Source organism: Falco cherrug, chromosome 13 (genome assembly GCF_023634085.1).
Source record: "Falco cherrug isolate bFalChe1 chromosome 13, bFalChe1.pri, whole genome shotgun sequence".
NCBI classification, from domain to species: domain Eukaryota; kingdom Metazoa; phylum Chordata; class Aves; order Falconiformes; family Falconidae; genus Falco; species Falco cherrug.
In genome coordinates this window covers 32011749-32034758 of record NC_073709.1, presented here as the reverse complement: position 1 = coordinate 32034758, position 23010 = coordinate 32011749, and the positions used below count along the sequence as shown (strand labels likewise).

Genomic DNA, 23010 nt, shown 5'->3' with positions numbered 1-23010 from the left:
TAAACTCTGAAGTCATTATTACCGCATAAACAGGGAGATTACTGAAGCTACCACTTAAATAGCAGCAATCTGTTACAACTACTGAAATCATTGCTTACATTTGCAGCAATCTGTTTGTATGTTAATACAGATTTACCAATTTAGCAGTTACTCATCTGGAAAAATGTTCATTAATGTCATATATGTAGGAGAATATAGACTTTGGTCTCTATACACATTCTGTCTGTACGTGGATTGGTGGTGTCCTGATGATTCTGAGAACCTAGAAACACCATCTCCTTTTCCCGTTTTCAGGTAGCTATGCATGTTACAGTGCTACTTGGCTCATGAGGAGGAGGCTCACCCATTAAGCTTTTTAAGGCTGACTTATCCTGAAAAATGGAAAGATTTTAATGAAAATACTGACAGACCCTTAATTATATAGCTAGACTAACACCTACAACAACAACAAAAGGAAGCAACATCCATAATAATACTGTAAGTTGCATTTTCATGAGAGACAAATGCAATTTGCTATTGAAGTAATTTTGCTCCACAACAAAATATGTTTAATGGCACTGTCTGGGTCTTGAATTAAACAGCAGTTGCATATTTAGCCGTTCTGTATGCCCTGCATCATCACAAGGAAAAGGCAAGCCATGTTGCTTTGTTTATAGAAAGTTTAAATAATAAGATGTGGTTTTTTAAGCACAGTGCTCATTTGAAATTGTCTGGAATAGTGCATACCCAGAGCATCATTATTCTTCTGCTGTCTGAGTAGTCCTGTCATGTTAGCAGAGATAGCAGGGAGAAGTTGCAGCCTTGAGGATCTTGCTGAGCTCTGAAGGTTGCAGATGGTGATCCCGCAGCTGGCTTTGACTTACACATCAGACAGATAAACCTGATGCAGAGCCATCTATCTGCCAGCAAACTCTACAGCAGTTTTAGAAAGGTGCAAGCGCAGAAAGATTTATAAAGGAGTTGCCTGCTTTCTACCACCCTTTGTTTATCTAGGGATTACAAAGTGCCTGGAAATTGGAACAATCTGTGTGCCTAACTTCAAAAAGACAGGTTTGGGAACTTGATATCCCAGGACTTCTCAGCTGTCTCAGATAGTGGTCAGGTTATTTGGCTACGTCCACATGAAAATTTGCAGACCAAAGCACTTTGGCTTGACAGCGTGTGTCTGTGTTTGCATATTCCTAGCACATCCCACCAGCACATGGCACTGTGGGCATACCCAGTATCTTGTAAATGATACCCTTTGTATTGCCAGTGAATACCAGAGCTCCTGTCGCCAAGGTCAACGCGTTAGCTCCCTTCGTGCGAGGGACAGCAGACTAAGCCTACTGATAGTACACAGCTATGGCTGGGGAGAAAGTAAAAACTGGGAATGGAAATAACAGCTTTCTGAGCTGCGCAGGGAGGTTGCAGAGGGTGCTTCCTGCTAACCGAGGTGCTTATGCTTTCATCTGATGTCTAGCAACACACTTTATATAATTTATTTTAAAAATTCCTAAAGAAGGTGTCTCTTCACCCAAGCACTATGAGAGTGTCAGCTGAACAGCATGAGAAAGCCTGGCATACAGTGAAAAAAATCCAGTCTTCTCTGAGCAAGAAAAAAAATATTAAAATATCTGTGAATAGCATCACTCATACCGACTGGCTAGCTTTGATATTGGTGATCTTAACCTAGTATCAGTGTCCTGCAGTATAAAGTGCAACCCTGTAGTGATTTTCATGCTTATGGCTTTTGTTAACATTTAACCCCATTTTCAAGAGAAGAAACTGAGGCACAGACACACCAGATAGCTTACCCAAGCTCACAAAGGCAGTCGGGAACAGTACCCAGGTTTCATCAGTCTCAGTTCAGCTTCCAGTCCAGCTCTCCCCGTTGTTGTCTCTTTAACAGCTCACAGGAGTTTTAGAAGTCAGGCTATCGAAAAGATTAGAATGCTGTTCAAGCTCTCCTGATTTTTCAGGGGTTCTGTCAGCATTTGGGATACTGCTGCTTAAGGGCACCTCAAACATTCATTTACTGGACAGGTTTTAATTTGTAATTATTTATACTCCTCTTGGTACTTGATGTCTAGAGAAGATTTATTTTTGGATTATGAACCTTTATTAATCTTTTTTTCTTTCTTTCTTTTTTTTAAATTGCCGTTTTGAAAAGCCTTCGCTCTAGAAACGGCGAGCCCTCAGCAAACTCAGCTGCTTGGTAGTGACTGCCCTCTTCTGTTTAAATCCGGCATTGCAGCTGTAGAGGAACGTGGCTACTGAACCAGAGGACTGCAGCTTTCTCAAGGCGTATTTTACAAATACCATCTTGCCCTTCTTTCCAAGTAAAAGCAATAATTCTTAGGAGGAACCGGTTGCAGAATCCAGGCAGTCCTCACGGAGATGCCTTGACATGGGCAGAACTGTAATTTCATTTTAAAGATACCCTCTAACACGCTCCCTTTGTTTTCAGATGTTGACTCATAGATACACAGCACTCTAGACTCATAACCAATTTTATTAACAGTGTGATTTTGTTATAAGCTCCATCATTTCCACCAGAGTTCTGAGACAGGTAGCATTGGGACCTGTGATTTGTTCCTTTTTCATTTGTCATACGTGACTCCTGTTGTTTCAAGGGCCTCTCCTTTTTTTTACCTGATTTAAACCACTTTATCAGAGGAACGGCAGAAACACCTGTCCCTTAATTCAATGTGATGATAATTTTTAAGGACATTGGGTGGCATAAAAAGGCTCTGACCTGTACAAACTGCTGTAGAAAAATGGCAGTCCCAATGGATTGAATATACTGAATAGTACTGTGTATCTCAGCTTCTTGATAAGACCAGAGACTTGTGTAGTATGAGTAAGCCTAATTAAGGATAAAATAAGCCTTGCCTCTCCTAAATACTCACCCTGATACATATACCTTATGTGGAGAGAAAGCCTCAAAGGGAAACAGCAGCCATCAGCCACTTCACTGTCCTTGCTCTTGTCCCTGCTTTCTACCACACTCCTGCCAGTGCCCAGCTCAGCACTTGTCTCCTGTTCTTCACCTCCGTTGTTGTCTGCCTTGTTTCCCTGGGTATGACAGACAGATGTTTATAGCACCGTCTTTCCCCAGAGACCCCAACCTCCTGCCCAGTGTCCCCAAGAAAAGCCCCAGTCCAACTCCTTCCTCTTTTGTCTGCTCTCGGTGCCTGTCCCTTCCCTGCCATCTTGCTTGACCCCCCATCACCCACGACTGAAATCCCACTCCTTCCTCACCTGTCCATAATTGCCTCTTACCTGCAGAACTACACAGAGGCAGGCTGCAGCAGGAGAGTAAATACCAGAAACATAATTTCTCCTTACTTGAATTAGCTGCTGGAAGTTCACAGTCGAGCAGATGATTGCAGAAGTCCAGCAGTTTTAGTGCAAAGTTAAATAAGAGCAGAGCAGCATGTTTTGGTCAAGGCCAGTTTGCTCTGACTAACTTTGCATTTGGTAATTTGGAGAGGAATAAAGCTGAGTGACCATGGTAGCCCCTTTCACCAGCAGTGAGTTTTGCAGCACCCACCATACCACTAAAATCATCCAGCAAGTGATGCTGAGAGACAGGTTGAAGCACAGCTTAGCAGTCAGGTTCTCCTTTTTACTGCCTAATTGATACCAATTTAACTCTACTAAAGAATAACTCAGATGTATGGAGACTAACCTGCATTGCCATTGGAAGCATTTATGTGAGGACCCCAATATTTGCTCAAGGTCATCTTCCTGAGCCTCGTGTTCTGAGCAAACATGGTTAGGCTCCTCCTGTCCTAATACTGTATGTACTTTTCAGTCTTTTTTTCTTCTTTTTTTTTTTTTCCCCCAACTCTACTTTTGCATAGATCTACCTGAATTAGATCTTCTGCACACCCCTTTTGATGTTATAACCACGCAATTAGCAGCAAAGATATTAATGGGTTTCCATGAAAGGGGGCTAAAGCAGCCCTTCACCTTTTCGCTCCAGGCAGTGGATGGCTCCCTCCGTTTCAGATGAACTGTCATATAAATCCTGGTGTCAGTACTTACACTTAGGCAGTAAAATCTACTCAGCATTATAGATGACTTGACAGATGAAGGTCCCTCCCTTGAGAGCAGTCTGACAAGGTTACAGTGGTAGCTTACCTCTGGGTATCATCAGCCTAATGCCCAGGTTCTTGCTTTAAATCCTCTCTGTTCCAGGCTGGGTTTTATTTGATGTTTTTCATTGCATCTCCTATAGCATGCCTGTGTCATTGGTCCCTTGCTTGAGTGAGATCTTCCTGTCCAGGAAGATAGGTTACCATTTCCGACAGCTGTACAGATGTGATGCAGGGATGCTCAAGACAGATTGAGCAATTCTTCTGCTTGGCATGTCATGGCAGCACTATATATACGTATATATCAGTGCTATATGAAAGCAGAGCCAGCTGCATGGCGCGGCACTGCCCTGAGCCGTGGCATGCCACAAGCAGACACCAGCATGGCTTGTTTGGGTAGGGCACCTCTCACTGTGCCCCATCAGTCTCACAGCCACCTTGCTGTGCCTCCGGTAGCTCTGCCCATGTCCCTCCTTCTTCAGCTGCTCCCAGCTCCTCCTCCTCCCCACTGAAGGAGAGCATTCAGTTCGTTTTTCCCCCTGCAGCTACTCACAACTTTGTTCTCGATACCTTCCCTTGAAGGCATTTCTCTGCATGGCTTCCTCACTGCTTTTCTATTTCAGTCTCTTTTACAAGTAAACTTTTCACCTTGACTTAAGAGAGGCAGCAGTTCTCCTCAGCCCTTGCAAAAAAGCTCTGCCTGCTGCCCTTCTGCCGGCTCCCTGCTCACTCCCAGCCTCCTCCCTCTTACCTCCACTGCCAGTCTCTCAGCGTGAGTCTCTTCCACTCCCAGCACATCCCCACTTCTGATTTTTTCCCCTCAGACTTTTATTGTTGAAAATGCAAATGGAAGTGAAAGTTATTCTATGTTAAACAAAAAAGGGCATCACAATGCAACGTAATGCTAGACCCACAACCTGAAATGCCTAATCGCACTGGGTTTTGTTTGATTTCAAAGCAGAATTTGAGCTGATGCTTTTTCTTTTATTTCTACCAGTAAGGCTTCAGCAGGGAGCATGAACATCACTTACAACGTGTTATGATTGTTATTGTAAAAAATTACAGGTTGTTTTTACTAAGAACAGGGCTATAAAATAGCACATACTAGGCATAGCACGTATTAAGAAACTGTCCCAAAAATAAATGGTTTCATTTTTTTGTTTGTATTCTAGCAACTTACCATCTAATTTTTTCATGTACTTGAATCATATTGTTCACTGATACTTTTAAATATTGCAAACTGTTTAAACTCTGGAAGGAGACTATACTTCTGCTAGACACCTGCTTTCCATTTGCAGGTGCTCAGTGAAGGATAGAACACCAATAAACTGAAAATGGATATTAACTGTATTTCCCAGTGTTTCCCCAAATAGCTGACTGGTTTGCTACAGAGACAGCAGCGCAGGAGAAGTGGCATGGTTATTTTACTCTTAAAGCTCATCCTTTGAATGCTGCCCCACAAACCTCTGCCTCATTTCCCTATTTCCCCACAGAGGTTCCACTATTTCCCTAGTAATGGCTCATTTGAAGAGCAGACTTTGAAATTTTTGGAAGTCTTAAAACATTTGTTGCTACATTATGTTCAAATATCCCAGCGAGATCAGAGGAAGAACTCAACAGGAAAAAACTCTGTATTCTTTGGGTTACTACTGTTATGCAAAGAAGGCCAGAAAAGGGCCTGCCATAAATGATCATTAGCAGAATATAGTGCATTATTCAGCTTCCTGCAACTAGCTTTATCTAAGACGAGGAGCGATGTCCCCCACTCACAGTAGAACTGCTCTTTCTAATAAACTGCAATACCTGATGATACAAGATCAACCAGTTAATTATAGCAAGTGTAAAAGAAGCTTGATAAATTTCTGGTAAGGGGACAAGAAACTGCTAGTTTGAAATACAACTTTATTTTTTTAATCAATAGGCAATCTACAAAATGTTATTACAAGATTATCAGCACGATCTGTTTATACTTATACTGACAAAAGACCCAAATAAAATTATATTTTCCATTAAGAATAACAGTACTGCTTCAGAGTTATCAAAATTATAGCTAAGAACTACCAACTGCAGCAGGTACTGTGTTTAGTCAACAAAAAGATAAATAAATGTAAAATAGAGGTGTGGACACCAATACTGCAGCTAAGAAGTCCATCAAGTAAAATAAATGCAACTAAAAGCAACACGTGAAAGCATGTTTTCAGATGTAAAGTACTTTTAGACAATTAATGTGGAATTGGGAGGAAAAAAAAACCAAGGAGCATAAGGAGGACAGCAGCTTGGCATCATTCAATGGAGTGCATCATCATCCTCATTTCTTGAGAGCTGCTACACAGGGGCAGCCAGACCATTGTTCCCAATCACTCAAAGCTTCAACTTTGACACCCAGTAACACCTCTTTTCCTCTCTTTTGTGCTCTTTTCTGGTTGGAATAAGCAAGCAGTGTAGGTTGCTTACCTACTAGCATCAAGAATCTTCTATAGTGGTTTTTTTTCCTGCCCATTACCACTGTTCCTTTCTTCTTCTCTTTTTTTTTTTTTTTATTTGCCTCTCCTTTATTCTTAAAAGACTTTGATGCAGATCCCATTTTGTCACTTAAAAGACTTCCATTGACTTCAATGGGTGTTTTAATCCAAAATTACATCAAGTACCATTTACATACAGTAATATAAAATAGTACGAGAAAGATGAATTCGAAGTTTGTCAGTTTCAGCTAATACAACACTTTGTAAGTAAGGCAAACACACTATAAAAATAGCTGTTCTCATTGATTCCTGTTTAAAATATAAAATATCCCAAACCCTGCTGGTCCTTTGTGAAGGAAACAGACAATTTCTAAATACAGCCCTGTAGTAAATGTTAGTGAAGTGTCAGCATCCGAAGTGACCCAAACAGCTGGAAGCATTTCAGTGACTGCAGGCACTAGCTGTGGGAAGCAGCGATCAGAGACGTGTGAAACCTGGTTCCTCACATGATGCCAATGTACCTCATGGATTATTTAAGGCTCTGGTCCTTCTGCTAGCTGGACACTGAGCATCACAATGGCTTATTGCAACTATTCCTCACCTCCATTCCCCTCCCAAAATTACAGGTAGGCTACATATAGACCAGATTTCTAAAGAATCAAAGCCAGTCTGTTTACTCGCTATCACCTGCTATAGCATTCATCGAAAATGTTAACAAACAAGTCTTAAACATTGAGAATGTTCATTCAGTAGGTTATACTGAAGGACACTGGACAATGCAGAAGAAAAAAAGCCAGGGTGTTTCTGCTTTGGCATGCTGCTGTAGAATAGGAAGTTAGAATTTGAGGGGGGGGGGAAAGGAGTCAAACAACCCAAACTTTCTGCCATTAAACTGCAGCCTATTTTTAAATATTCTGACAGCAAAGCATACAAACATCGGTTTGAGACTGAACTTACAGTGTGGCAGTATTTCTGTGGAATTAATTCCCTGTGAACTTGATCCAATTCCAAATAAAATTAATGGTGAGTCTGGCAGGTCTCAGATGGAAAACCAAGGGTCTGCAACTTAGATAAAGCTGTAGCTTCCCGTTTTTTATGTTAACGAGTTCAGTAAGGCTGAATGGCCATTTTCACTACACCTGCTGTAATACAGATGCGCTAGCAGGAAAGGTGACTTGTAACGTGGGTGCTCATCACTGAGGCCATTCAAAAGGATAGCTCACATCTCGAGGGGTCAACGCTACACAGGCTTCTTAGACACATCAAGATACAGCAGATACCTGACAGAAGAAAAGCAGCCGATGCTTCTGCAGGACCGGTAACACCACCAGGTGCCAAATGCCCAGGAGACAAGTGCTGCACATGGTGATCCTAAGGTGAAAGAGTCCCAGAACAGCCTGGCTGTCCATCCTTCTTGAAAACAGAACAATAGGGGCCAGCTGGGCAAGACAGGCTCTGAACAGCAACCACTGCTAACAGATTTACTGAATGAGCTGTATTAATGCCAATCAAAACCAGCCAGCCTCAGACAAAGGTTAGTGCAGGTATCTGCAACACCTGTTTTGCTTCCTCTACCTTACCGAGCAAAGAGGTTAACAGATATTGTAGCTCTAGTGTAACCATGGGCTTCAGCGAACTGCAGAGCTCTGCCGTGAGGCGAAGTATAAACGCTTCGCCCTAGCGCACACTGTGCCCCTTCGTTCAGCTGAGAAGTATATAAATCAAAATTAAATAGGAATAAAACCAAACATGACTTGAAGGTGCCAATGGCTTCTCAAGTCAAAACACGGATGGAGGATACAACAACAGCTGAGACATATTTGGATCATGACTGCACTCAAACGCTTGCTTAGATCTATAATAATATAATCTGCTAATAAAAAGGGATATATAGAGAAGCCAAAATACCGTAATAGTCTATTTGGGGCTTTGGCAATGCAATGCCCATAAAAAACCTGCCCTCAGGACTTACTATAGAATCTATTACCCATTTCATTCTCAGCTTCCAAATGGGGGGGAAAGTATTGTGATGAACTAGGTTCATATTATGGCCTTCTGTTTCCTCAGACTGGTAATTTTCTCAGTGCATATCCCACGTATTTCTACTTTTGGGGAATAACATTTATCTGTATTTTTACACAGTGTTCATATAAACAGTTACAAGCTGTACAAAATATAAAGTGAGACTTAGTGCATATACTATATTTTTGTCCTCCACTAATTTGAGTTTGAAGTAAGGATAATTTTAAGAAAACTGCAGGGGGAAGGAAAACTAAAAGTATCAGGAGCAATTTTTTAATTTATCAGAATGTTTCAGACCTGGAATTACAAAATGACAAAGAGAATAATGCATGAGGGGAAGCGTTTAAAACCTTTCCCTAAATGCCAATAGTTTGTTGAAAAAACAGTTAACACATTGATACAGGATTAGTAGCTCAAGCTGCCTGCTGATGCGTCACCGCTTCGCTTTTCTTGCAATAGTCCATTCCTGCATTATTTCCCCACAGAAAATGCCTTCAGAGCCCAGTAGCATGAAAACATCTCCCCTCCCGTGCATGGAAAGACTGTCTTAGAAGTTACTCAAAGCAAGAGTTCCTGCACTTTCCAAATCAACATCTGGAACTTGCATCCTCTAAAGGAGACCCAGGGCAAACAGCAGCGACCAACTGTTTTTTCAGTTTGTGGGGAAAACCCACCACTGGAGTAAATTCTCCAAGCTTCATCAAATGCAATGGGCCCCGAGTGAGTTACACTTGCTGAGGATCTGCCCCTTGTCTCACTCGCTGCAGCAGTGAAAAAAGATTTGTCTAATGCTGGCACAGACAGTTCACTCACATCTGCCATATGTTTTTTTACCCAAGAGATTACTTTGAGTGAGCCTATAAAGTGCTGGGGAGGAAACACTCGCAGCCACAGAAAAATGAAGAATATTATTGCGGAGGAACTTTTCCCATTTTACCAATGAAATCACCCCAGTTTCCAACTCATTAATTGAGGCTTTTGTTGAGAATAATATTACAACTTGCTCTGTTCACATATATCGAGGGGAGCAGAAACATGGGGGACTTTAGTTTTCAAACACCGCTAAAAGATGTAATTGGTCCTGCTGGACCTTACACAGATGCTGGTCTGCACATAAGCACTCTGGCAGTTTTTATTGCTGAATATTATATGTCCAACTGACATGAACTCTTTGAGTAGTGCCATTAGGTTTCAGTATGGAGTATGAGATCACTCCCAAGTCATAGATACACAACAGGAAAATAATGTATTGGAATCAGTCAATTAAGTGCTCACATTCTGCAAGTATTTACAAGGAGACTTTACTCATACCAGTATTCCCACGACAGGAAGTTTACTTGAACGCACGCCAGTCAAACGAGTACTGATTTTCAGAATCAAACCCAAAAGCACTAAAAAAGAAAAAAAAAGAAAATTCAATGACCATGTTTATCCTAAACTAGGTCACTGCGCTTCTTCTAACAATAAATTTCCTATGTAAATTGATTCCTACTAATATCCTATGATGTTGCCTCCCATCCTCTTTTACTGCATTAGGCAGTTCCCAGCCTTATCTGGATCTTCTCCATCAAGCCTAATCCACTTCTTTTCAATTTCAACCTGTAGTTAGAAAACAAAACAAACAAAAACAAAACAAAACAAAACACAGGTAGAATTAGCAAATAATTGTGCACTGAAAGTGTGAACTGTAACAATGGTACAAATAAAAGCTTTGACACAGTATCAAAACATTTCCAGACCCAACCGATTTCAAAACCACTAAGTCCAAAAATAGTGTAACTGAAGAAAAACAATGCCTCATTTGCAGTTCTGTTTTTCAGCATCTTCTTTGATCAGACAAGGAATTATTTTTTAATGATTCTTTTGCTCAAAGTCATTATCACAAGTACATGCAAGATATGTTGAGAATACAAAGCACATTTGCTTTGCAAATGCTGTATGGGGGAGTGGGGAGGAAGAAGAGGAGGAAAACACTGAAAACAGCCCCGAAAATACCTGGCAATTGTAAAAAGCTTTCTGGACCACGTGTTTCTGGGGCTGCAGATCGCTCTCTACGCCCAGTGATTTGACTTCTGTTCCTGAGGCACAGGTATCATGAACAATGAACTGGACAGTAGCAAACGGATACCAGTCAGACGGTATTTCCTGGTCTGATCCCAGTTCCAATTTGTAAGACAGGCTGTGTGGATGATCTGAACCTTGGAAAAGAAAAAACAAACAAACAAACAAAAAAACCACCATCAGTTAATTGTCTTTTCTTTGTTTACAGCAAGAGAACACAGTTCTATCTTTTACTAATGCAGAGCTGTCGTTATGATGCAAGATTATTCTATCTATAACCTTTTGCTACATGGGCGTAAGGTGGCCCCTCACTCATTTTTTGTCTGCTTCAGCATGCTTTCCACAGTCATTGCAGTTTTATGAATTAATTTAGACAAGATTTACCAGAACCTTCCAGCTTCTGCTTGAGAGAAGAGTATTGCAAACTTAGGGATTGGTTGCTAAATTCAGACTATTAGGGAAGAATCTCAGTTTTCCCTTAAAAATACATTTCTTACTCTCGTAGAAAAATAAAAACTGGAAGGCCCCAGCTAAGGCAAAGTAGATGTGCTGCCCTGTGTCCAACAACCACCCTTTCCAGAGCCCTCTGCTGTAGGAATTTTACTGGAGTGTTTATTTCAAGTACTACAGCTATCTTGTGTAACATCATCTATTACAGTATGTCTATGGCAGCGAGATAACGGCACAGCTCAGAGTGCTGCTCCAACAAGATATATCCCAGCTGCCAGGATAAGGGCGACCTGGACTCCCTGCTCTAGCTTGATTTGTTATGGGAAAAGAACATACCCCGTTTCTTCCAAACAAAAGTATTACTAAAGTAACCATCATGTTATAAAACAGAATCGTGAAGGTCTGCCCACATAGTGCAGCATATTCTAAATTACTGTAATCCAGCCTTAGATCTTAGGGATCGCTTGCTTTTGAGTTTCGTATATGTGGCAATGTAAGGGAAAGCATTTCTCCTTCTCCTGGCGCACAGGAACACCAGGGTGAAAAGCCTGCTTTCCGAAGAAACTGAGGTCAGCTGGCTCACTATCTGCATGAAAGCAGTATAACATAACATAATGAAAAGAATCCTTTATATCGCAGCTGCCTCTCCAAATTCTTCAGGGCAAAAAGTACTAATTCTGCATTTCTCCGCCTCTCCCGGATTTTAAGCATCAGCATAGACAACTAACTACCATTTGGCTGCAGGCAGAAAAAAACCAGCAGAGAAAGGATTGGCTGTATTTTGTCAAAGGCAAGCCTGGCAGTGTCTATTTGGGTTTCATCCATTACACTGAATGGCATCTCAAAGTTCAGGCAAAAGCGTCCCATTCTTTATGCACTGCCTTTCTCTGGTGGCAGGAATCAATTTCGTATCAGAATGAAGGAAACACTGAAGATGGAGTTAACATGCACTGAGCTTTATCCATCCCACGGGAAAAATTGCTGTAACGCTCCACATCCACAGGCTCATGGGCATTTCATAAGGCAAAAATAAATAAAAAAGCTACATCTCCATTATTCCTGGGAGCCTTGGGCGGGGTGCGTCCTCTGGTCTGTGCTGCAGGTTTTCCCTGCAACCTGCCTCCCAGCCTGCCCAAGCCAGTTCTGATTTTAGGAGATAATTTATGTTTAAGCAGTTCGATGGGCAGAGTTCTGTCACACATGTCTCTGACTTCACCAGAACAAAGTCTAATTCAATAAACCATCCTCCAGCTTTCATTCCAGGTCTGGCATAAAGTCAATAGATCTGCAAAAACCAAGGCTTAAAGCATGAAATTCATGTTTGTCTTAATCGCACTCACTAGAACATTTAACATTTTTTTTTTCCTTTTGACTAGTTATGTAATTAGTATAATTAATAATTCCCTCCCTCTTCCTTGCTGTTACACTCAACAGCCCAATTAAAACTTGATTGCCTGAAGAAAAGGTGAGGGAAGGGGAGAAAGGAATGAGAATTATCCTTTGGGTTATCAGCCCCTAAACTTCAGATGGGGAGGTCTCCAGCTCTTTTTCTCCCCTTTCTTTTTTCCATGTTTAGTAACAACAACAGTAACCAGTAGCTTAAAAAGCCGTTTGCTGACTGCAAGTGCTTCTCTCTGTTCGGCTGACCCCGAAGGCACACACACACAAGAACACAGCAGCATTTACAGCCAGCAGTCAGACAAGGGGCACGTCCCTGGACAAGTGCAGTCCTTCACTGTCTGGGCTTTGCTGGACGTGGCTGATTTACAGGCATCCCCTGCAGGCTTGCTTCCAGCAGTACATCCTATATTCGATCCTTATCCTAAATGCCATTTCTTTATTTAACTTCTTGCAATGTTCAGAGAAAACCTGAACTGGATTTCAGAAAATAATGCTATCTACACATCGCCTACAACCCTGCACCATGGAAGAGTATCAAACACTGGCCATGAAGTCTTACAGGTGTCTTTAAAGGAAGATGTATCACAGTGGACAGCCAGCATCCACTCCCCACTAGCAGCTTCTTTCTACCAAAGCACAGCTCTAATACATGCTCCTAAGGAATGCATTACAGAAACTGTAGGAAGGGTATTACAGCTTGCACTCAGAAATGCAAGGGCAGAACCATAAAAGGGACCGGTAGGGATCACTGCAACAAAAAATGCCCAAGTCCTGAGCTCTGGGAATGAAGCTGCTCTAAATACATCCAGCACAACAGCATCTTTAGGGTGAGAAGGAAGTGCCCAGCTGTCACCAAAGCCAGCACAGAGGGAGGGAAATCAAACCGAGCAGGACAGGCTGGAGAGATGGGATGGAAAAACTTCACCCCTCCTTGCCGACTTTGCAACCCACTTGCTGCACCAAAAGCACGACGCTTTACAACACACACGCACTTAAAAAATGACAACCACCACCCAAACCCCAGCCCATGACCAAAAGCAGCAGCACTGTCATCTCCTTTTCATGTAACAGCCTACTGCTTAGCTCACTCGGGCATGAATCGGGCTCAGTGACCCACGCGGCTATAAGGTATGGGGGTGGAGTAGGCGGTACCGACTGCCATTTGTGCTAAATCAGTGCTCCTGGCATGTGCGAGACATCACTCACATCTCTGAGCACGCTACAGAACAGGGTCCTTCAAGGCACTAAAGCACAAAGTACCCGGTTTGCAAGCCGGCAAAGAGGTACAATGCCAGGGGGGTGCAGCATGTGGCTAAAGTCTCAAGACAATACACAGAGACAGGTAAAACTATTACATTAGAGACTTTATTACTGAAATAGAGGAGGGAACAAAGTCAGAAACAAGTGTTACAGCCACCTGCCAACCTCCTGAGAATGAAGTTGGAGCACTAAACAAGTGTGAGGAGGAGATGGCACTTCATCACTCGTGACAGGCAGATCTGTATACCTTTGTGACATAAGCCTTGTCCTGCTGCTGGCCATTTCTTGCTGTGTCCAAGCCCATTTCTCCTGCACTAACACTCTCTTGATCCACAGTCGTTCCTCCAGACTGCCTGGACATGGTGGAATGAGCCCCTGTTGAGGTGGGCTTCTCCATCCTTGAATCTGCCATCGTCCCAGCAACAGCTGTGGTGACAGCAGCACCAGCGGTGAAGGAGGCCCCAAGAGGCACGCCGTTCCAGTGCCAAACTGTGAGATGTCATCCCGTCTATGGCACCACGACCCACCTGAGCTGTGCTCCTCTTGGCTCCCAGGACCAGCTCCACTTTCCTGTGGTGGTGCCAGAATGGAGCTTGGCAACAGACTTATTTGACCTGGTCTTTGTGCTGTTTGCTGTGTTGGGATGTGCAGACTGCACATCAGCCACAAGACAAGTGTCCTGGAGAAAACATCAGGGGTTGCAACGCTAAGATGGCACGTCATGCCTTGGCCAGGAAAGCGGCGCACTCTGCCTCTGGGGCTATGGTTGACCAAGATCTGAGGAGAGAGGGTTTGCTGAAGAGTAGCATCGTTTGGAGTCCATTTGTGGTAGAAGGAAAAGTAGATCTAAAGGCTTTTGGAGACCATGTTCAGCATCTTCCTGTTGTGGGAGGGAAACCTATGGAGAAACAAGTAGCAATGGGAATTGTCCAGGAAATTATTTTGTCTTCTGCAAAAGGGAATCCAGAAATAACCACTGCTTGGAATCTTCCTGGGCAGGTATCTGATGGTAAATGTTGGGTGATAGATGTCCACTTAAGCCCAGGCACAAACGGGCCGTTCCTCTTGGTCTGCTGCTACAGCCTTCACTGTTAGACGTGGCACAGTTGTGATTAGCCCTTAAAAAAAATCTCAGGGTTTATATTCCAGATAACTCACACCCATAAGGTGGTCTGTGTTTGGATCTGATGAGTTGTGGGGTCTTTCCTTTGCACTAGGTGGTAACCTGCAGAGGAGAGACAATAGTTTTGGGATCTGAGTAAGGTTACTGCTCTGGGTCCTCTGGAGCAGCCTCCACTGGACCTTTTTGCACAGGGTTGCCCCCAGCCCATGCGTCTCCTGCACCAATGTCAATGTCAGAAGGAGGTACTCACCGCTTCACTTGTGGAGAAGTTCTTCTGCCCATTGCTGGAGCAACTTCTTCCCATCGGCTGTCAGACAACAAAGTGATCAACCAACACTTGGAAAGACTGTGACCATTGCCTTAGTTTTCACCTAAAACTGGCCAGTCCTTGTCATTCTGCTCCATGAAACTATTGCTTCCCAGGCCTTGTATTACACCGGAGTTTGAAGAAGAAAGAGAGGCTGCATGTACAAGATCCTTTTGCAAAAGAAACTGTAATGCTGAAAATGCAAGATGTTGGCCAGAAACAGAGAAAGAGGTACTGGTGTGGAGAGACAAGTGGGTTGGTGCAGGCACAGTGTAAGTCCGTCCACCAGGCTAAGACAATGTATTCAGATTCAAGCCCAGCTATCCAAAATGTGGCCCATCAGGCTCTGTGGAGACACGATCACCTGGACTGGTGAAAACTAATCACTCCTGAAAGGCAACCAGATAATTCGGGGAGCTAAGTGAGCTTTTACGAACATGAGAGACAGAAACCCTGTGGTTTAAGTGTCTAGGCAACTTGTTAAGACTTTTGTGAATTGAGACACCTAAGACTTTCCTGTTTTATGTCTGAAAATCTGGCTCTTACTTCCTAAATATGTTCCAAATTCTTGCTGTCTTTCTTGAAGAATAACAACAAGAAAGCCAAAATAAACAAACAAACAAAATTATTCAGACTGTCTTTTAGCATTCATGTAGCATTTCACAAACAATTAATAATCTAACTTTGCTGCATGTACTCCCACAATTTAGCTCTTATTCACCTGTCTGAGTAGCATCCAAGCAACAATGATCTGAGAAAGGCTCATGAAAACAAGCAGTTTAGGCCAAAAAAATGTGGTGGTTATTTCAGTTAAGTACTAATTCTATTTTTACCAAAACAGCTCCAGTTCTAAAAGTCTTATTTTGAACATTAAAACGTCAACAATTACAAAGAACAGATTGACAGTAGGGTTGTTAGAGGTCAACAACCCCTGCAGCTATGTCTAAATGGGTGCATTTATCCCACCTTCTGGGAGGAATGCATAGGGAGTAGGAAGGTACCACCACCAAGAAGCAGTCTGCAATGGTGCTGGTGCCAGAAAGAGGTGGGTGGGCAGAGATGGAGCTCACCTGGCAAAGTCATGGCTTGGAGTTTCCACCTAGGCAGTTCAGAAAATAAGAAAAGAGGCAGCTGAATGCTGCTGGGAACCACATCAGCTCCCATACTGGAGCCCATGCTCAGATGCTAAAGGGCAGCAGCAGGGCTGCCAGCAGCCACAAGCTCCCCTGGCTCCATCTCTCTGTGTTGCTTAATCACTGCTTTCTCAGTGTGGCTCCATGTTGCAGAAGAAAAGGAGAAATCATCAGCTGAAGAATTGTTGCTTTATACAACGGCCCAGGCATGGAGGTATCCTAGCAGGAAACACCACAGGGCACAAATTTACACAGCAAGAGATTAAAACAGCCGGTTTCAAAGTCTAACCTCTCCCCAGCTCCCTGGGCAACACAGGTGCATACAGCCGCTGCCACCCAAAGGCTGGCCCCAGTGCTGTGCTGAAATCATATGTTCGACGTTTCCTTATACGATGCCCCAATTTCACAAGCGTAGATTCAATTTGCAGAATTTTCAAACTTCATTGGATCAACCCTTTGAAGTCTAGAGCTTTTTACCTTTTTTTTTTTTTTTAAAAAAAAATGCTAACATTCTGGCTTCAAACTCTCCATCTATATAACTGAATAAGCATAGGCAGCTTTTAAAAAATGTGGAGTATCTCGCAGCTCACATCGACTTTGCTTGGCCCGCGCTCTTCTAAGGAAAGTAAGGAAACACTTTAGCAGAATCCAGTGGATGCTAACATATTTCGATGTCTATAAAGAGAATCACTATATAACTGTAGGCAACCTTTCCTTTCCTTTTTTTTTAAGAAGACAGACAAAGGCTTTTTGAAAGCAAAAGCCTAGGCATATTTTTCTCCCTGCAGTAAATGCATTATGAAAGTCTACATATTTCTATTAGTTTGACTGCCTCCAGATTTTTGGCATGCATTGGGACAAGTCTATTTTTAAACTCTTAACTGCATACAGAAAACTTGATAGAGAGGTTTAAAATTTGACTGGGCAGTATTACTACCAAAATGTTTTTTCGAACGCAAGAACATTTCAGGGATACAAATTATTTTGGAGATCTCAGCCAGAGGAATTATTCAAATGTCAAAAGTTTAAGCTACTGGTAGAAAATAATGTAAAGCTGTAGAATGCCGCAAAAAACAGTTCTTACTATCAAGTAATATAAATCTGAAGTTCACTGTGCACATCAAACCCTAAGGTGAATGATCTGCAGAGAATTAAAGACTTTTGGAAAACTTATAAACTTCTTTAAAACTGCCTGACTCAATTGCTGACTTGATTTTGCAGAAGCAAATCTATATCAAATGGCAAAGAATATTAAAAGCTACCCAGCCGGTCAGTCCCATAAGCCTTGGGAAGACACGTGGCTCACAGCAGCACAGCGAAATCCTTGAAGCCTTGTAGCGCATCTTACATGTCTACGGATTTTGAAGACCTGAAGAATCTTCTTCTGCCTACTAGTTCTCTTATACCTCTCCATCAGCTCCTCTGCCCTCTCTGGCTATTTTCCAGAGTCCCCAACCCCTCCCTTACTGCCTCCCTTTATCTTCCCTCTCTCTGCCATTTCTCTCCCCCCACCCTTAATTCTGGCTTGGCTCCCTGCCTTGCGTTAACCTGCCTGATGATGCTGCAGCTCCTCTGCCCATCGCTTGGAGCCACCGGCATCCTCTCTGAGCAGAGCGTGAGGTACCCAGCTAACAAGCAGCGTGTAAAAGGGAGCGATCGGCCAATTCGGGGGGAACTATATGGCATTAGCCACAGGTCCAAGCCAACCACAGCTTCTTCCAAAGCAAAACCAGAGATGGCGTTAACACGACAGCATTTCTGAAGCTGACCACGGTGGCATTTGTGCTGTTCCTCCCGCGGTGTGCATCGATAGAAATCGAAAGGCCCAACTGCTCGAGGTTTGGGAGACCTGATGGCCTAAGCAAGATGCAGTCTGCATGCAAAAGGGACCAGTATTTCCATGCAGCATCATTAGTCAAAATACTAGCTCTCGTCTGCCAGCAGCCATGCAATAATGCATGCTCTCACAACTGCCACATTAGCATGTTGATGCATGATGCTTCAAATGCTCTTTTAATCAATCTAGTTCATATATAGGCTTAGGCTAATATTCCCCTTTCATTTGTTCCTGCCTCAGTTTCTCTGTCAATCTGTTATTTCTGTCACTAAATATTGGTCAGAATTCAAATACCCAGCAGTAAAAAAATAAGGTAAAGTCATAAGTACCTAAACAACAATTCAAATTACATGTAAGTTAGAATTAGTTAAAAATGGGGGGTGTGGGTGGAGGAAGTATCCTCGGGAGATTTTTTGCCTTCACTCTTTTTTTTTTTAATAGTTTTGAATGTTAAATTTCACCTGCACACACATCTAGATGACAAAACCTGGGAGTGGATATGTCTATTTAGCACTAGCATATCTGAAACCAGGACTTAAGAAGAGTAAATCTTTTCTGGACATTTTAAAGAAGTAGCTAGTCCAGACAGTTAGGATACTACGAGACTAGGCCAATCCATTTGTTAATACTACGTACCTACCCCCTTCTTAAAAGTACAAATTTTACAGATATTTTAGGCAAAATGCTTCAATAGATGCCTTGTCTTACACAGAGTCCTAAGGCCTCAAATACACATAATGCAGATCCAAGCAAAGGATCAAATGCCTTCACTCTGCTGACCTTGAAGCAGAATACTATATTCCTCAATAATTTTTATGCCTTTAGGAAAGTACTATATAGCACTATTAATCTGGTAATGTGACTAAAAATTGGAATTGTAAAACCATATATTTACATTTTCCTTCTCCAGAAAGTCATATTTTCTCCATTAAATTAAGGTAAATTAACTATTTGACTTGGTGGGAAATTAACAACTTCCACACACGCGACTATAAACTTCGCTGGTTTTATTGCTGCAAGTTTTTAGTGAGGTACCATCACCAGAGAGAAATGGGGATAAAGCAGGATGCATTTTCTGCCAGTGCAGTTATTGCCATGAACGTACGACCCCAAGGCACAACCCCAGAAAAGAGGCAATAGATATTAGCCTTTGCAAAAGCACAGCCAGCCTCCTACAGCAAGTTTGACCACAGTACCTTCTCATTATGTACCATACCTGCTGTTTCTTAAATGACGCTAAAAAGCCAAGAGTTACAATTCCACCTTTTCTATCAAACGTGTCATATTGGGTGGGCAAATCATTTTACCTACCGACGTTTGCTTCCCAGCCCACCATTGCCCAGCTGGTATATGTGAAGCATAAACCCTTCCCTCTGTCTTAGTGCAGACTTGAGGTTTAGTCAGAATGTTGAGATTCCCTTCCGTGATGTTGCACGCCTGTAACTACTGGCAATACACCTGCCTCCATCAAATAAATTAGGAAAATGTCCTTTAAATAAATAAATAAATAGATAGATAGATAGATAGATAGATAGATAAATAAATAAATAAATAAGGCTATATTCTCTTTTTCCTAAAAGGTTACTCCAGCTTCTACCAGTATCACCACACAGATAAAAACCCAAACTACAGAAGCTGACGGAGGTACACAAGCATGAAAACAGCGAAGGTGTGTGCCCAAGCCCATCATTTTAAAGCTCAAATTATTTACTTGAGTTTTTATCTGGAAGCCTGTCTATCTTCCACACAACCGCCCTGTAGGCACTCTCATATTTTGCTGTTCCAACCGAGACTTGTATTACGGGATCAGATTCAACCTCATGTAAAGCGCCAAGGCATGCCCTCCTATTCATTTTCGCTTTTAGGGACTTCTGCCTTTGGAGGTTCATGGTCCAAAGTGCTTTGACCCACTGCGTGGGAACGGGAAAGCGTATCATAATGTTTTCACAGTATCTCACAGAGGGTACACGCGTTGGGATTGGAGCAGTTGAAGACATGTTTATAAAAGCCTGAAGTTCAACATACGCCCCCTGAACCACTACTGCTGCCTTCACAGAAAAGGGAAGGTCTTGCCCGTTGTACTGTGTCCTGAAACGCATCAGTTCCAGCCTGCAGGCATCCAGGGGCGTAAACTTAATAATTCGCGATTGTTCAAATTCCTGCACTTTAACACAGTTATGGAAATGGTAATCGAGAATATCAATCCATTTCTTCTCCTCCTCCTTCTCAAAGTAACGCTGGTCCCTCTTCTGGAGCTCCAGGTCATTCAGGGTTAGAAAGCAGTCAGCAGTCCCGTTCACAAAACATAAGCAGTAGATGTGCGTGATGACAGCACTTTCCACGAGTTTTCCTTCTGCCTTAGTGACTTTCCCCCAAAAGTTATCCACTATCTCCAGCGTCATTTCTTGCTCTTCATAATTCCTCCTTTGTCTAGAAACAGCAGGAAGCTTCATAAGCTCTTCGTCGACCGTTACGAGGAAATCGGTGAAGTCGTTATAATCTGTGGTGCCCAGCTTTAACATCTGCTCAACCTCTGGTTCATGGATCACTTCTACTTTGGGATGGTACCTCCTTTTCTCCATGTAAGACACACACTCGATCTTCACGGTATGGATTTTCCCCGAGACATTATAGCTCTCTAATTTGGGTTCGGACAGCTTACAGTGTGGCTGCAGCTGGAATTCCTTGAAAGGTTTCTCCAGGCCCTTTTCATAATACATCTGCAATACACCTCCGGCTAGGACGCTAAGGTAAATAGGGCCCCACTGCCGAGACGACATCATGTTCTTCTTTTCGGGAATCCTCAGCATGAATGGCCACCCATCCACGTTCCGGCTCCTGAAGAGGCTGCAGGGGACCGCGGGGGAGAGCCCGTGCCATGCCCGAGTGCTGGAGACAGGCGGGCTCCCCGCGGCGGCGCAGCTGTCAGCTTGCAGGTGTTCGAGCCTCTCGCAGATGTAGCTGAAGGAGCCCTGGTTAAGGCTTTTCTGATCGTGGCAAGCTTCTTTGTCTTTAGGATGACAGATGCTCCTGTCAAGTGCTTTATCCTTCCTGTGTGTGCTAACGTTAACTGGTGATGTGCTGGGCAAGCATCCTTCCTTCCAAAAAGGACTGGAAAAAGCACAGTCGCCCTGGAAGTACGGGAAGCGCCCTGGTGCTGAGGACGAGTCTCCTAACTCCTCACAACCTCCTGGTGGATTAGGGCTTCCTTCGTCTGTTGATTTGGAGACCAAAGTCTTAACTGGATGGTCATTAGGCAAGGTGTTCAAAGGAAGGCTGCTCGGTTTCTGTGAGGTTAGGGATGAGCAAATCCCAGGTGATGGAAGAAGGTTAACGTTCAATGGCCATTCGGGGATGGGATAAAGAATGTGAATCCCAGGCTTTGGGAAGCATGGACTCCCTGGGTAGTCTCTGGTAGGTGTAGTAAGTGGAGAGTTGCTGGGTGGTCCAGGACTTAGGTAGAAGTCAACTACAGGAGACGAGAGTGGAGTGCTGCCTGTAGAAGATGACCTACTTGAAGAGTCATGCACACTGGACAGATTGAGTTTAAGGCCATTTGCTTTACAACTGCTCTGATTATCAACCGATTTCTGAGGTGACTGGAAGAGTGGCTCGTCATCGAAGGTGACCCAATTGGCTGGATTTGTGGAACACATCTTGTAGGAGAAACTTGAGGCACTTGCACATGTATTACCCACAAACCATCTACAGAGAAACAACAGACATGAGCAGAAATAAATTATCTTGAAAGACAAAAGGAACCCAGCCCTTATAAAATGCAAACCACACAAAGCTCAAAATTGGCTTGCAGTTCACAAACCCAGTGTACTTTCTGCTTTACATGTATCATTCTAAGACAGCCGTGTAGAAACAGATAAACTGCCCACGAATCCCTGCTGCTCTGCTGGGTTGGGGATCAAAAGGACATTTAAGCTTTACGGGCTGTTCAGAGCATCTGATGTATGCAGCCTCTACATCAGAGAGAGCAGAAAGTCCCACAGCGGTACAGGACCACCTGCATAACACTTCCAACTATACAGCTTATGTATAGCTTGGAATATGGACAGAGATCTTCCATATTAGGTCTCTGCTCCAGGTCAAGTTTCCCCTCCTTCCCCCCATTAAACAAAACAGCATTTTACTAAGAATGGTGCAGCTGTTTCCAAAAACAAAACCAGGAGGCTGACAGGGGATTATTTTTTTGTGTAGTTGAAAAGCTGTAGCAACTCACTGCTGATGGCGAAGGTACACACACTACAACCATCAGGGCAAAACCAGCCCACCAAGATAACATATGCAACGAGCAGCTGGTTCCTGAGGTGTCTCCAAGGGAGACATTCTCCTCCTGCGATGGACGCAGGCAACAGGGCATGAGCATCCCCAGATGAGAGGCAGCAGGGAGCATTTTGTGGCCACCAGAACCAGCCTGCGACTCATCACCCACACCATGCTGCTATCTGAGGTGCCTCCTGCCAGGACCAGCACGCGTAGGTTGGTCCCAGACGCCTTCCAGACCCAGGCAGGAGTTGCTTCACGTCAGTTCCTTCAACCCTGACTTAGGACCTTAGAGACTGGACACGTTAGGAGGGGGCTGGAAAAGCATTAGACTTATAAACAAGAAAGCCCTAAGGATGAGTGCTACATCCCTGATGAAGGATAGACTACAAGCATCCACCGGAGGAGATAAAATGCCAGTGAAACACAAGTCAAGGCTAAGTAACCACATACGCACCTGCTAAGTACTGAATTGGCTGGCGGCCTGGAAAAAGTGCAGGTCCTCAAACCAATTAATAAGCTACACTTCATCAAACAAAGTATCTTTGGTAAAGAGCTCAGCTAGATGTCCTCAGAGCAGAGCTGCAGCCAGTAAAT

The 23010-nt window shown here is 43.2% G+C and overlaps 1 protein-coding gene and 1 long non-coding RNA gene across 5 annotated transcripts in view; both read right to left on the bottom strand.

The window, feature by feature from the left end:
• Positions 1 to 5967: 5967 nt before the first annotated feature.
• The window catches only part of STON1 (stonin 1), a 35031-nt gene continuing 17988 nt past the window's right edge, over positions 5968 to 23010 (bottom strand). For 2 of the 4 annotated variants that reach the window (XM_055725423.1, XM_055725426.1), the window contains exons 3-6: positions 19850 to 21843; positions 10562 to 10764; positions 10059 to 10165; positions 5968 to 9957 (exon numbers count right to left, since the gene is read on the bottom strand). In XM_055725423.1, coding sequence (XP_055581398.1) covers positions 10091 to 10165; positions 10562 to 10764; positions 19850 to 21794 — 2223 coding nt within the window. In that variant the 5' untranslated portion in view covers positions 21795 to 21843 and the 3' untranslated portion in view covers positions 5968 to 9957; positions 10059 to 10090. Of the gene's footprint in view, positions 10166 to 10561; positions 10765 to 19849; positions 21844 to 23010 lie in introns of all 4 variants that reach the window. The other 2 variants (XM_055725422.1, XM_055725425.1) reach the window with 1 other exon arrangement.
• LOC114016147 (uncharacterized) lies at positions 13825 to 19816 on the bottom strand. The gene is made up of 2 exons (XR_003560457.2): positions 15112 to 19816; positions 13825 to 14963 (listed from the first exon to the last, which is right to left on the bottom strand). It is a non-coding gene; the product is annotated as an uncharacterized LOC114016147 (long non-coding RNA).